This window comes from Epinephelus lanceolatus, chromosome 14, assembly GCF_041903045.1.
Source record: "Epinephelus lanceolatus isolate andai-2023 chromosome 14, ASM4190304v1, whole genome shotgun sequence".
In the NCBI taxonomy this organism is placed as follows: domain Eukaryota; kingdom Metazoa; phylum Chordata; class Actinopteri; order Perciformes; family Serranidae; genus Epinephelus; species Epinephelus lanceolatus.
In genome coordinates this window covers 3838106-3853767 of record NC_135747.1, presented here as the reverse complement: position 1 = coordinate 3853767, position 15662 = coordinate 3838106, and the positions used below count along the sequence as shown (strand labels likewise).

The 15662-nt window shown below is 43.2% G+C and overlaps 1 protein-coding gene across 2 annotated transcripts in view; it reads right to left on the bottom strand.

The window, feature by feature from the left end:
* The window catches only part of efnb2a (ephrin-B2a), a 33365-nt gene extending 17947 nt beyond the window's left edge, over positions 1–15418 (bottom strand). Inside the window, exons 1-3 of one of the 2 annotated variants that reach the window (XM_033617536.2) lie at positions 15306–15418; positions 14557–15181; positions 1630–1913 (exon numbers count right to left, since the gene is read on the bottom strand). In XM_033617536.2, coding sequence (XP_033473427.2) covers positions 1630–1913; positions 14557–14669 — 397 coding nt within the window. In that variant the 5' untranslated portion in view covers positions 14670–15181; positions 15306–15418. Of the gene's footprint in view, positions 1–1629; positions 1914–14556 lie in introns of both variants that reach the window. The other variant, XM_033617535.2, reaches the window with a different exon arrangement.
* Between the last annotated feature and the right edge of the window lie 244 nt (positions 15419–15662).

The following is a 15662-nucleotide window of genomic DNA, read 5'->3' as shown; positions in this document are numbered from 1 at the left end:
TTGTTCCCCACCAAAATGTAGTGTCATTTTGCCTGTGTGCTGTCGTCAAGCATTTAACCTGCTATATTTCCTCCAAAATATTTGCCTGAGAACGTGTCTCACCTGCAAGACCACAAAAGTACCTGTTAGACTGTAACACTGTACGACATGCCCCACCATGCAAATATCCTGCAGCTATGACACATTAGTGACAGAGCAGCCACTGTTGCATGTTTGCTTTTAAACTAAATTAAGTGGAACTGAATGAGCATATTGTGTAGGTGAACCTGTTTTTCTGAAACAGCTGCTTGCTGGTTCTCTCTGCGGGACTTCTGGGTACTGTGGAGCGCAGAAGAACATAATTCACAGGAGTCGGCTACTGCAGGCAGTTTAAAGTGAGATTTATACAGTACAGTACAATCAGTTGTTACCTTGCACATTTGTTTTGCAAAATTTAACTTCCTCTACCACTATAGACTGTTTGGATAAGAAGCAGTATTTCCTGCTCATCTTTTCCTCTCATCACTCTCCTTTCTTCCCCTTCCTTCTACTCAGTCAGAAACATGGCCTTCCCCTACTGTGACAGCTCACAGATGGCTGTGGCAGAGCCTCACAGATGGTCCAATCTGTGGCACACCCCCCATCAGCGTCACACAGATGGTTCAGTCCACCTCCCATGTTTCAAACCAGGGGGCCGCAGCTAAACCCCATCAGAACTTCCTCCCAGGATGGCGTTAGTACATCAGAGGCAAAGCAGAGTGACCACACCGGCACCATGAGACTGAGGAGTAGAGGCTACTAAAGCTCTCATAGCTAAGGACCAGTATGCTTCAAAGCTGTTTGTACTGGGTATAAAGGTATTCACCGGAAAGGTGTGGGATAAGGGGGTTTCAGATGCTGTTTCACGATCTGACAGGTACTTTGTTTAAAGCATACAGAAGTCTTTAAACGTTACAAATTCCCCTTGCAAAGTTTTCCTACAACCTTGAATGCCGTGGCTTTAAGATTCCCATCTTCTTGATGACTTGAAGACTTGAGTCGTACAAGAAGCAAATCCAACAGGAGGAATATTTAAGAACACTACAGAGTCCTTTGAATGGACTGCTAGCATAACTTCAGATGGACTTTAAATGTTTACTTATGTGTTTATATCTGTAGGATCTCTAGGGAAAAAATATCCTTTTGATAACCTCAATGCCATTTAAGGAGCTCTCTGCGTTATCTGCCAATGAAGCATCTGTGACTTTCCCCATCAATCTCAGTCTCAGCTTTGTTTACTTCAGTTTATTTCCTCAGAATGTCCATCAACAACATCTAAGAATGTAATATATGTAGGTGGAGAGGCCAACAGTGAATGCATTACTGACGTACAAGCAAGAACAAGCAATTGACTGATGATACTAAATGAGTCTCACAAGGATGATAAACAAAACTACTATCAGGATAGCAAATTAACACCTCTGTTTGACCACTTACTGACTGGAGGACTGGAGGACACTGCAGAACCACACGACAAACTTGGTCCACAAATGCATGGTATGTCAGCAACAGCTGGTTTTTAAACCTTGCCAAACTGTTTAAGGCTGTGTCCCCCCCTTAAATTATGCTGGGCCTAATTTATTATTGCTTCAGGGTGAGACAAGTACTTACAGATGATGTAGTAGTCTTTCCCCCTGAAGAACTCCAGACCCCATAGATTGGGGCTGAACTCCTGAAACTTGAGGGTGAACTTGACGTCCTGGTCGGGCTTCACGCAGTTGAGGAGCGGCGTGTCGGCCTTGGTGATGGTGCAGCTCTCCAGCTGCTCCCTAGGCACCATATATACCTTGTAATACTCCACGCCATCTCCGACCCCACCGTCCACGCGGGGGCACACAATGTCCAACTTATCCCCGATCTGGGGGTACAATACCACTCCTTGGCCTGGCACGAATCTGAAAAGGAGACGCAAGGAGGCGGGGAACAAGAAGAAGAAGAATATTAGTTAGCTGCAGAAAAACAGATGATAAATCATTCATTATGCATTGCGGATTGGAGTGTTTGCCATTGAGCCTCTCCATATCTTTCAAAAAAAGAGAAGTCAGCTTAATTATTGATGTGGTAATTACTGATTGGGTCCATTAATTTTAGATGATGAAGGATAATGGCGGAATGTGTGATGTGTGTATATGGGTGTGCACATGTGGTGCAAAGTGACCCCATATCTGAAGATAAAATCACAGCTTTTCTCCAGCATTGTGGCAGCAATGGAAAGAGAGAATAATTAACCGGATAAATGAGGAAAAGGCAACGAGCTTCCCGGATGCCAGGGATATGGGCAGAACAGCTTTGGCATACAAAACAGAAAATTAAAAAACAATAAAAGCCCAGCTTGGTGAAGCAAAATCACAACAACAGGAACAGCAGCAGAAACATGCACACAGATAGAATGAAAGCCTGGAGGGGTTTGTCTGGGAGTGTAGTTGAATCTCCCTAAATTCTTCCCAAAAGTAAAATAATGTTGCCATTTAGTCTCTGAGTACAGAGCCCCTGCAGCACTCCTGTGATTGCATGCACACTCACACACACATTCACAGTTGGAGCTCGAGTTGGAGGTGAAACCTTGTATTTATCTGCTAAACCAATTTGCACTACGCTTGAATACTATTTGAAATGTTAACCATGGATGCCCTGGAGGCCCTTTATGGCATACTGTGAAGACTGGTGCAAATAAATAGACAGGAATGCATTGCTTATTCGACCACTGAAAATGATAGGAATATCTAGTGGAAGTGTTTAGTATTAATGTGTTGATCATATGTACGTGAGGATGGGTTTCTAGCAAAAAGGGTCAATTAAGACTAAACTATTTTGATAACTGAGTAATCATGCAAGTCATTTTTCAAGCACAAATACCAATCATTCCCTAGTTTCCCTTCTAAAGAGTGATTTGCTGCTTTTTTTATGTGACAGTAAACTGAATATCTTTGGGCTTCAGATGGTTGGTCAGATTAAACAAGGTGTTTGACTACTTCACCCTGAACTTTCAGGAATTGTGATGACAATTTTTTTTACAACTGTGACATTTAACAAACCAAACAATGAACTGATTCAGAGAAAATGAAAAATGAAGGAATGAAAAATAGTCTGCAGATACATTTAAAATAAAAGTAATTGATAGTTGCAGCCCCATTGTAAATTGCGAATGTTTGACATTCGTGTTTGATGGGTGACTTTAATTGTTGATATGTCATCAAAATGATTAATGAACCTCTGATAATCAACTTATTTTTTCAGCACCAGTTGGTTCCTTTTTATCCTCTCCTGTTATTTTATCTTTCAGTCACACCCATTCATGTATGTAAAATAGGGCTGCAACTAACAATTATTTTCATTGTTGATAATCTGAATATTATTTTCTCTATTAATCAATTAGTTGTTTGGTCTATAAAATGACAGAAAATGGTGACGAATGTCGATCAGTGTTTCCCAAACCCAAGATGATGTCCTTAAATGTCTCATTGTCCACAACCCAAAGATATTCAGTTTACTGTAATACAAGAGTAAAGAAACCAGAAAATATTCACACCAGGAAGCTGGAATCAGATAATTTTTACCCAACTTAGTTAATTAATTATATATAATTAGATGACTAAGCGATTACTCTGATCAATTCACATTGCAGCTCTAATGTAAAATGTATACTACATTCAGCATCTCCAAGTGAACTCTGACTTCTTTTCCTGGAAGAAAGCACAGAGGAGCCTGAGATCGTCTCATTACAAAAGCAATGAGACCGAAAACAGCACACTCTTCTGCTCTCCCAGTGAGGCCTGACTACCAGCGTCAGGCTTTTACTGTTTTTTTTTTTCTGACTACAAAGACAGCCACCGCAGGGCGGCAGGGGAGCCTTCACACAGGGGATGGGTGGCAAGGCACAGTCGATTCATAATTAACAAAGAGCACTAAATGAAATAGTGGGGGGAAAATACAACGCATAATCAGTTTACATATACATATATATATATATATATATATATATATAAACATACTGCCTGCTAGTTCTCAAAGAAACATTTTTTCTTCTTCTCCTCTCTATCTCTGTCACACACACTCTTTGTCTTTCAAACGTTCAAATGCAGACACATACATTATTTTTCCTTCCTTCTCCAACAGCATGCATCATCTTGGGCGCACAGATATGCACACTAACACATGTGCAAGCTCACACGTGCACACGCAGGGGCTAACTAGGCCGAGTGAATATTTTTTCTGCCCCCTGGGGACAAACTCAGTGGTGGTACAGTGTGTCCAGTGACGGACACAGGGGGAGAGAGAGAGAGAGAGAGAGAGAGAGAGAGAGAGGAAGGCTATGTATGTCTATGCATTGCAGCGCCATCTGGCATCATCTTTGTGTGTGTGTGTGTGTGTGTGTGTGTGCGCGCGCATGCGTGCGTGTCGGGATGGGGGGTGGGGTGGGGTGGGGTGGGTGGCGTTGGAGGGGCAGCGAGAGAGAGTGCGAGAGGAAAGGTCCTTAGAAAAGCCTTGGGGGCTGAGCTTCTCCACAAACATTGTGCAGCTGTAGGTGTATGCATTAACCTTGTGTGTGTGTGTGTGTGTGTGTGTGTGTGTGTGTGTGCGTGCGTGCGTGTGTGTGAACATGGTTGGAAACATTCATTCATGCGTGCGACGTGGCATGTGTGTTTATACAGGGGTGAAAGCATGCATGCATGTGCTTATTTGAAATGTGTGTGTGTGTGTGTGTGTGTGTGTGTGTGTGTGTGTGCGTGTAGTGTAGCTTGTGGTGGCCATTATTTATCTAAAGAGGTTAATCTAGAAGTGCTTCAGTACTCTGCTGACAACACAACAGTAGATCCCTATCCTGCAGCTCCGCAGCCTTATCACCTTGTTCCATCATGCTCAGCTAGTCAGGATCCATGTGTATCAGAGTTGTTTGTATTCTGGTGCTTCCGTGCCCCTAAAATTGATACCAGTCTCATGTCTGTGTGTTTAGTTTGATGCTACAGTCAGGACAGGTTTAGCCTGGATTTGCATAAAGGCTGAAGCCATGGGGAAATAGTCAGCTGGCTCTCAGTTAAAAAAATAAAACTGCAGCAATTCAGATGTTGTTTATTTACCCATACACAAGAGAAATGTGTGGTTTTAGGGGCAGTTATGAGATAAAGGTACTAGAGGGGTAATAATCCATCTATCTGGATCGATATATCAATTCAATGATCAAAAATCCAGTATCATCAATGCAAAATTAAAATCCATATCATCATCTTTAGGTCACGCCTTTATTTTGAAAGTCTGTGTCAAACAGCAGCAGGCAGATAGTGACAAGCAGTCAAGAGAAAGACGACAAGGATGACAGTATTTACTCGGGAATAAACCAGAAGTGTGGAAGCATTTTTGATTTCATAGAAAATGGCTGCTAGGCTAATGCGATCCAGTGTAAATGTGCTTAAGCTAACAATGAGTGACATGCAAAAACAGCTGTTTTGTCTCTGAACCTTGACAGGTATTATTGAGCTGAATTTGATATTTCTATTAAATCATGTTGTTGTTAATCCACATGGCTGTTATGAGAAGTTTGACTTTGGGGCTTTAAACAAGATAACCCTGATTTTTAGGAGAAAGCTCTGGAGATTTACTTATCTCATGCGCTGTTTTATGTGAGTGAGTGGAGTCAATATAAAGTAAACTTCACTGTTCTTATTATTCATTTGTTGTTTTTATTTTTATGGTCAAAAACAAAAGAGAAAGGGGTGTCAGCTTCTTCTGTAACAGACTGTGTTAAATTATCATATGATATTGTCTCGTATCTATCACAGGCCCCTGAATTGCATCAAATCGAAATCCTATCATGGCAGATTGTGTAATATGGGCAAATATCATATTGCTGTCCAAAAAAATCAATATTGTATCATTATCAAACCAGTGATTTTCACTCTATAGCTGAACAAAAGTACTGGATAAATTGTTTTTCACAAAGAAATAGTTTCTCCTTAAAACAGAAAAACAAAAACTGTCTTAAAATCTCAGGCAATTAGAAAGTCAAAATATGACAACACATTCACACAAACACACATAAAGGCACAGGTCCACACCTACTGCGCACATGCATAAATGGCGCCCAGGTGAATCATTTCTGGTCTTTTCTGACGACAAATTTTACCAACACCTTTGTGACAATCCAATCAATCAGGGTGTCGGAACTCCTACCCACCCCGCTAGCATGAATGCTATCTCTAGAGGAACTGGGTGATTAGCAGGAGATCAAACATGACTAAATCTACACAGAGCTAATGCACAGAGAGAGCTGAACAACACAGCACACACACAGATATGGAGGAGCTAAAAGAAACGTCCTCGTCTCTTTCTGTCACTGTTCCTCTCACACACAAACACACTGGGTGTCTATTCTGTGTGTTTTCCGCACTGAATATGAGATACGGTATCATAATGGCTGTATCCTGTTCTTTCATTTCCTTTACAATTTAAAATTGAGATCTGCCTTAGCCAGGGGCAAAAGAAACAAGACTAACACACGATCCTCTCGATTACACTCTTGTATTTTAGCCAGCTGATTTACAGCAAAGTGCTGTATAATGAAAGTATTCAATAAATGCTGACAGTGAAGAATAAAATTGTTTGAGGCTGATTGAGGGCAAATATGAGCTATTCTGGATTGTCTCTTAGAAAAAAACACTCGGGGGGGGGGGGGGGGGGGGGGGGGGTGTCAAGGAACGAGAGAGGAGATGAAGACAGGGAGATTGTCAAGTTGGACGGTCATTCATTAGTTCTGCACCTCCCTCCCGCGCTCTGTCTCCTCCCCTGCCTGCGTTTTGCAAAGGGTGAATGTTTGACAGATACCAGACACCTGGCCCAGTGGCAGCAATTAGAACCAAACACCAGGTACACAAGGTCACATGGACAGGCTGAGGAGCCAGATACAGCTACTGCAGAGATAGCAAGGGTGAATAAAGGCGAGGGAGGGGCGCAAAACAAATAAAAGCTCCCCCCATCTCATGATTGTAAATGCATTTGACCCCCACCCCCCACCCTGCTTTAAGGCACACTTGGCCCTTCACCCCTCTTGTCCCCCTTCTTAAAACACTTCTTTAGTCAGACTCCCCCGCCATAAATATTCCTGAACCAAAGAGCTGAGCACACTTTATCACAGATGTCTGCAGCTAGTCTGTAGATTCAGCATTAAATGCTCGAAAGGCTGAATGTAAACAACTGTGGCATAATGTAAAGACATTCATTTACTTCAAGTCATTTTTACCTTATTGGTTGCCTAATTAAATACAGTTAACCTTTTAATACCCAATGTGGGACACTAGCAGTCTGTGGAACTTGATAAGTTACATGAAAATGAAAGTGTAATGGGGGGAGTGGGATCCACTGGGACACTTTTTTATCAGCACAAAATAACCTTATTCACCATTATTCACAGACTACTCAAACAGTAATGACAGAAATGCGATCCCTAAACAAAAACAGGCATCTGCTATCAGTTTATCAAGTTTTTTTTTATAGAGCCCAACCATAATATAAAAGGCACAATTTTATTAAATGTACAAGGACTGGGGACAGTGGATATGGTCAGTTGAGACACCTTATTCTGGGCTAAAAAATATATCATTTAAATTAGGGGAAAAAAGGCATCCTAAATTCTATTTATAATGGCACTTGTCCACACATTCTTTGAGAAAGAAAAAAATTAAAACCTTGGTAAAATTATTATATTCTCATAAATTCTCCTATGCAGCAGTTTTTTAAAGGGGGCAACGTAGGGTTTCTGACTGGTTGCCTTTGAGTAAACATCAGTGACTTCACACTGGGTCCTATTCAATTAGGAAAAGCCTTTGTCTTGTTTCGTCGGCTTTGTGTTGATTTGTAACAACATAGGAAATTAAACAGTGCTCTACAAACTGCCGCGAGTAACTATCCCAACTGTCCCAGGGAGGAGAGCAGGTTCAGCAGGCATGTGGCTGCAAGGTGAACAGCATAGGCATAATTGCTTTCTAACTTGCCAAAAAAGTCACTGTCGCAACTGTCCTACTCTCCCAACAGAGCCTGCTCTCCCCTACAAATATTGATATAGATAGAGGATTTCTTTTCTTTTTTCATCATGGTCATTTTTAGAAAGATTTTCATGTCACGAAAATAAAACATGGCAGAGTACTTGACAAAACATGATGTCACACTGACAGTGCTATCAGTTTGTTAACAGCAAATGTCCAAATACATCACAATCAAAAAAAAAAAATTTAGATTGGGAGATTATTGAAGGTGAAATATCAACTGTGCGTGCTAGACTTGAGCTCCGTGTGTGTGTGTGGGTGTGTGTGTGTGTAAAAAAAAACACTAAATTTACCAAAGTTGATTCCTTCTAATTTAAAACATAATAACAATCAGAAAACTTCATGTAAGTTGCACTGTAGCATAGAGGTGACGCAGATAGTCCATTGATCAATTAGTTTACCAAGCCAACTTTTGTAAATGATTAATTGTTGAAGTGTTTCTCTTCCTAGTTGTGAGGATTGCTGCCCTTGTCTGTTTTGTATCATGTAAAATGAGTATCTTTGGACTGTTGGTCAGACAAACCGAGATATTTAAAGATGTGTAATGTTCTATCCTTTACTATTTTAGTACAATTAATTGATTACTTGAAAAAAGAAGAATTAACAGATAATAAAAACGCTGAAAATAAAGTAAAAATCATTGTGCATTGCAGGCTAGTTTTCTGTCATGTCACAAACAATTTGTCCTTACCCACAATGAGGGCGACACTCCTCGAAAAGCATACTCACAGAATGTATAATCACAGGAGGTGATGAGAGCGTGAGGGAGAAAGAAGGAAAACAAGCAACAGAGACACAGAAGCAGTCCTCTCCTCCTCTCAGTGTTTATCTCTCTATCTGCCGTCCTCCACCTCCCCTACAAACAAACACACCCACTGCTCTGACGAAGCCAGCACAAGAGTTAACAGAGAAGCTGTGGTGGAGCTGTTGGCTCTATCAGCCGGCCTCATTTCTCCCATCTCTAACCACACCGTCAGGCCATTTGGTGGGAAGGTGAGAACAGCCACAGGTGCCTGAACTCCCTCCTCACAATCTCCACGTCTCTGTCAGGGTTAGAAATAAAGGCCTTTATACTGAGATGGTTTTCATAATGAAACAGCAAAATCAGACAGCTGCAATTTTCTTTGAACAAAAAGCCCTCACTGCCTTGCTTGGAGAAAAAAGGTTTTTAAAGCAGTGACTTGTGCCTATGATTGCTCTTTAGTGTATGTCCATGGTTTGCTTTGTGATGGCTGGAACTTTCACAAAAAGGCAACACACTTAGAGATGAAATTATCTTCTGTGAAATATGGAGTTGTAAATTTTAGGTTGAGGGTACTTTTCAAACCCTGCTGACTCTGACACACAGCTGGGTGACACAGTGGGTGATTCCTGGAGATTTGAAAGTGTTGTGTGACATCTGTTTTTCTCATTTATCTTCTAACCACCCTTCTTCACCTTTGTTTGGTGTCTTTTTTTAGTGTTTGTGGAGAGGTTTGGGGTGGGCAGAGGAAACATTTGGGGGTAAAACAGGCTAAGGAAAAAGGTAGGAGGAGGACTGTAGACTTACTTCCTGACGTCATGACTGCTGCATCTGTCACCAGTAAAAACAACAAAAAAGTTGTCATCTGTGAGTCCCTGAAGCCTTCTGCCATCTCGCTCTTTCTCTCTCTCTCTCTCTCTTTTCTCTGCATCCTCCTGTCAATGCACATCTCCATATAACCCCCTTCATTCCTCTCCCCCGCGTCTCTCTTTCAGACTCTCTATTTAAACCACTGGATTGTTGGATTTGTGTGTGATATAACAGAGCCACGGTGGCCGCCCCAGTGTAATCCCTAGTCCGAATCTCCCCTCCACTCGCTTCCTATGGCCCCAAAGTTATGAGAAAACAAAGTGAAACAAGGGGAGGGTGAATATTTACTGCAGATCGAGAGCAACTGTTTGACTCTGAATCCCAGCTGCAATGCAAGGATTCATTAAGGCAGCAGACAAAGAGGCCAAGTCGGGGCACAGTGAGGGTTAATCCACCCCGCGTTTCTTCACAACGCCCCGGCTTTCGCCCTCTGTCGGCCGAGGGGACAGAGGTCTTTACGCCGCCTGTCACCCTATCCCCCCTCATCCTCTCTCTGGTTCTGTCTGTGCTTAGAGCCCTCGGCCGTACCTTTCATCCAGTAATCCAGGCCTATGGGTTCTGAACAGGCCTAGACATAATTACCTTCCTCGCCCCCAAGGGGCCCTAATGCTCTCTTCTCTCCCTCTCTTTTTTCCTATTCTCCTCACTCCCTGTTCTTTTATTACACAATCTTAATCATCAACTTTTCTCTTGGCAGTAATCATTAAAAAGCCACGTCAACCTCCATAACCCCGGCAGCATGAACTCTGTGTCGAACATGGCAGGATTTCACTTTCTCTCCCTGTATTTTTCCCTCACCCCCTCGGCCGATCGATGGGGCTAAATTAAAGCAACTGATCTTTCTCTCTCTCTGCTCCACAAAGAAAGGGAAGACAAGGAAAAAGGCAAAATAAGAGGCACCGCAGGGGCATTTTGGAAGGAGGGATGGCTGTTATACGACATTCAGCACAAGGCCTCGTCAGTCATTCATGATGGACTTGCATCTCTATATCCCCCCCCCCCCCCCCCCCCCCGCCCCACACACACACACACACACACACACACACACATACACTCGCTCCTTCTCTCTCTCTCTAACCCCCTACATTCACAAAAGGACCCACAGAGGTGCCCCCATCACTGCCCGGTCACAAAGGGCCTTTGGGCTTCTATGTAATCTCTTAATGAACTGCAGTGGAAGAGAGGGAGCGCTCCTTTTACATAAACCATCTTAAGTAGGCCTCTCTTTTGTTTCTCCCTCCCAACTACAAAATGGATTACCAGAAGAAAGAAGAAGGAGTGTGTGTGTGTGTGTGTGTGTGTGTGTGTGTGATGTGTCTGTGTGTGTGTGTGTGTTGGGGAGATTGGGAGGATGAGGAGGGTTGGTGGGGTCATTCTCTCTTTTTAGGAGGTTCATGCATAAGGGCAGTAAAGAAGTAAAGCACAAAAAACAATGAGGTTCAATCGACACAGCCATGGGCCCTGTGGAGGGATTTTTTTTCTGATAGATGCACACACTTTTGGTACACACACACACACAGTGAGAGTGAGAGAGAGCCTAGCTGTTTCTTTATCCTCTCCCCCGGCCGACACACACAAAGGCATTAGACTGGCCCGCAGCCTTCACATTTCTAACATTCATCCTTCCTTGAATAGTCAAAGAGGAGGACTAACACAAACTCAAAGAGAGACGCAGAGGCAGGGACAACTTGGGCTGTTGAGCATATTGCTGACCTGCTGCATAAAGATATTCACGCTTCGGGGTTCTCTGTTACCGAGGAGGAATAAGTGACACACAGGCATGAGGACTTTCAACAAGCTGTGAAAGGGGATAATACACTCACAGGAGAGTTATTTATCAGACATTAGCTGCGTGGAAAATGACATGTACGCATTCCATCCTGATCTCAAACTTTAACTAACTTGTCTGCTCTTCCTCATCCTTTGGTAATGAGTAATAAGGAGAATCAATAAGAAAAAAAAAGAAAGCTGAAGTCCTTTGTGTGAAATGACCCACATTTGTTCAGCCTGCATGAAACAGTTTACATTTGATTTTAGCCAGAGAACTTGAACTCCAAACTGAAGTTATTGTTCTCGCTCTGCTCCAAAAAGAGGCAGCTTACAAAAGGGCCTTTAGCCTAAAGAGAAAGAGGTTAGCAGTCACACAATGATATCACTCTCTGGCCTTTTACCTCTGAACTCCTCACCCAGACAGAATGCAAAGAATGCGCACATGCACGCACTAATTCCGCGGAATGCCTGCTGCATTTGTGGCAGCCCAAGACCTATACTTGCTCTGAGGATGGACGTGCTCCTTTTTTTTCTTTTTTTTCCGCACTCCTTTTCAAAATCAAAAGTGATGGGCCAAGTGAAATGACACACTCATTTGGGAGAGCCATAGCTCCAAAATGGAGAAGGTTTCATGTTCTGGCTCTGTAAGAAAGACATTTTTAAAGAACAAAATGACTTGATGGGTGATCCCTATATAGAAACAAAGCTTCGCTAGGAAGCAAGCAAACTGAACTGCTATATATATATATATATATATATATATATATATAAATGTGTTGATAGTGTTTATATTTGCTGTCACTTTGCATTGGTTTCAGACTAAAATAAGCATTTTGGGGTGCTTTGTCGTCACCATCTCTCAAATAAGACCAAATGGTCATCAAATGGAACTAAGAAAAAGAAAAAGCTATAGGCAGTGGCCTAAACGTAACTCAGTACATTTAGAACAGACATACAGTAGCACAGTGCCATTGGGGCTGCAATATAGGTGTGCAAAGTGTCGTTTGTGCGGCATCTGTTTTAAAATGAGGTAAAGGTATAAACGAGTGCGTCACTGGATCAAGTCAGGATTCTAACGCATCGAACACAGATGGCCGTGGCAGCCAAGAGGCTAGAAGGCCAAGCATACTGCATATAGAAAACCAGAGCTCTGTTCCGCAGCAAATCCTCCACATCTACTGAGGTGCATGACAAGAGGCAAACAAGGCCCGAGTGCGCACACCACAAGTTAATGTTCATGTCCAGCACTTAAAGGCCACGCAACAAAAGACACCTGTTAAACCATCGTAACGTCTCCATTTTGTGTGTGTGTGTGTGTGTGTGTGTGTGTGTGTGTGTGTGTGTGTGTGTGTGTGTGTGTGTGTGTGTTTGAGTGAGGATAGACAGGAGACAGAGAGGGAGAGGGGCTTTCTAGCTGCATCAGAGCCAAAAGCTGAATTATTGAGCGACTTGGAGTTCGGCCGTGACGAAACGACCTCAAAGAGGGGCGCCCCCCGCCGGGCTGAGACCAGGGGTGTAGAGGGGGAGAAAGACACCTTTTTATTTGCAGAAAAGAGTTTAACCGCCTTTCTTGGGAATATTTAGGAGGCAGATAGAGGGTGTAGATTATTTCAGATTGGTGAATGTGATATACAAAGAGGCAGGAAGACGGGCATTTGGATCTTCTGGGGCCCGTGTTTGTTCGCCTTATTTCCTGATAATCACCCACCAGTGGTCATAGCTAATACACTATTTTTGAAAGACATACACACAAGTGTACGGGACATCCTGGCATTCCACATGCGAACGCACCCAGCTCCGCTGTTGTGACGCTTTTACCTCTGTGAGGAGCCAGAAATGGTTGTAAATGGTTGGAGCGGGGTTGTTAGGGCGCACAACTGTCCATTACAAGTTTTTGTGTCATCAACCATATTTTCAGTATAATCCGCCCTAAAATTGGACCCATTGCTCAGTTAATTAGTTAATAATTTCTACACAAAGTGTTGGAAGCGCAGTAGAGCATCAGAGGCCCGGTGCGTCCCACAAGCTTCATGAAGCCTCCGCCTCGTCACCTTAAGCACAACAAGGATTCATTTCCCTTCCCTCTCTCATTAATATTATCTTCATTACGGAGGATAAAACAAATAACATCCAATATTTGATCCCGTTGAAACACAACTGCGAGGGAATAAACGGGCCTGCTAATGAGCTCAATACAGCTTCAAACCTCTGCTGTTCTTAATTGATTCGGACCTGTTATAGTCAGATATGAATTATAATGCGCCTTGACGAAGTTATTACTGACCGGGGAAGCGATGTGTAAAGTTACCTCCAAAATAATTCGCTCCAAACAATCATAATAAGCCACAGATGTGACTAAATCCACAGAAATATGACAATAAACAACAAATTATACATGAACCACACAAACTACTGGGCTGTTTCCTTCTCGGGTGGGTTTAAGTGCCATCATAACGCACGGCCGAGCGGGCCCTCGCCGTCCACTGCGCGTAAATATTCCCCAAAGGCGACAAGACACACAGTAAATCTATCCGTTAAGCAGCAAAGCAATAAACACAGCTAAATGCAGTTTCCTCTATCTTGACAGGCGTTTTGGATGATGGCTTCATCATTTTAGGCGTGTGGTTAACCCCCATACTCAGTAGGTAATACAAACCTAAACTCAGCTCAAAAATTGAGTTGAGATACAGAGCGAGTATAGATCGACTTAAGATTTGTACGGATCACGAAGGTTCTCTGGGAGAGGCACAATACAGATGACAAATAAACTGTATTGTAGAACAAAATCTTACTTTCGAGACGCGATTCCAACAGATCGCCTCGGCGTGTTGTCATGGAAAAGGACTGCGAGAAAAACAGGCGAGGATAAATTCAACATTTTTAATCACGCTACTCTGGGAGCTCTTTGTTCCACTCAATGTGTGCTGAATCCAAGATTTGTTTCTGTAAAACTGCCTTATATTAACTCGTGTTATTTAACGCATATAAACCATGGGTGGCAAGAAAGCAAACATTAAATTGTGTGATTTTTCAACGGAGTCTGGCATGAAATCGTCGCCACACGGGAGAGCGTACGGCACTACGGGGGCCAGTAATCAGCGCGGCTTGTGCTCCACTTACTTGGTATTTGTTGTGTTCCAGTAGATGGACTCCAGGATGAGCGCCCGGCACAAGTCCACTTTGAAGGCAATAAACAAAACTCCAAAATAATATCTCCACATAGAGTCCCCCATGGTTAGCCTGCGCGCCTCCGGGTGGGTGCACAATCTTTATCAAAATAACCAAATATGTCCAAAAAATAAATCAGGGGACAAGCGCTCCAGAAAAGGCTGACCGCGGCAATTTCTTCACCTTATATCCCGATCCAGTGGGGATGCGCATGGACCACAAACCGCGATCAGACGTACTAGAGCATCTCCAGATGGGAGACCTGCTCCAAAAACCAAAAGGCGCACGGCAGTAGTTCATTCAGCTCACAGTGGGTTTGTATTCTCCCCTGTTCAGAGCGCAGACTTCACCCCGCTGTAATACATCCCTCAGAGAGAAAAAGTGTTGGTGTCCGCTGTGGGCCGGGCGGCAGATGGAAATCAATATAAATATAAATCCCCCTGCGTTATAGTCCAGCAGTGCACGCCAAAAAATCCAGATCTGCAGCGGAGAAAAGGACAGTGATGGCTGGTGGTGGAATGGTGAGATATTCCCCTTTCAGCTGGTGGTGCTGCTGCTGGTGGTGGTGAGCAACAAACTGTGGGTGACAGCAGCAGAAAAATGAGAAGGGCGAAACAATGAGATCGGATGGTCAAAATTAAGAAAATGATCAAATATGAGAATGAAAGAAATCAAAGGAGCTGGAATGGAAGTTCTCATACTATAGGTCCCCAACAAGTGCTGCGGCTGAATCCTGCAGATCCGTCCCAAACGCCCCGCAGACAACGTAGGGATGATGCCTCTGCGCTGCTCCGAAACCTGGATGGAAAGTAACTGCAACGGACCGCGACTGGGAATATTTGGTGGAGCTGGTTTTGCCCAGGCCCCGCCCCCCGCTGCCGCTGATTGGTCCCTCGGCGGGGAAGTCAATCGGAGCTCTGCTGTCAGTCAGCGAGGGCAACTGGTTCAGTACGGTGACTAGTGGTGAGCAAAATGGGGAAAAATTACAGCTGAATTCTTCTTTTGTCAGCAGGCAGGTAGATGACTTGAAAATGCATACATTTATGTTTTTCCAATTA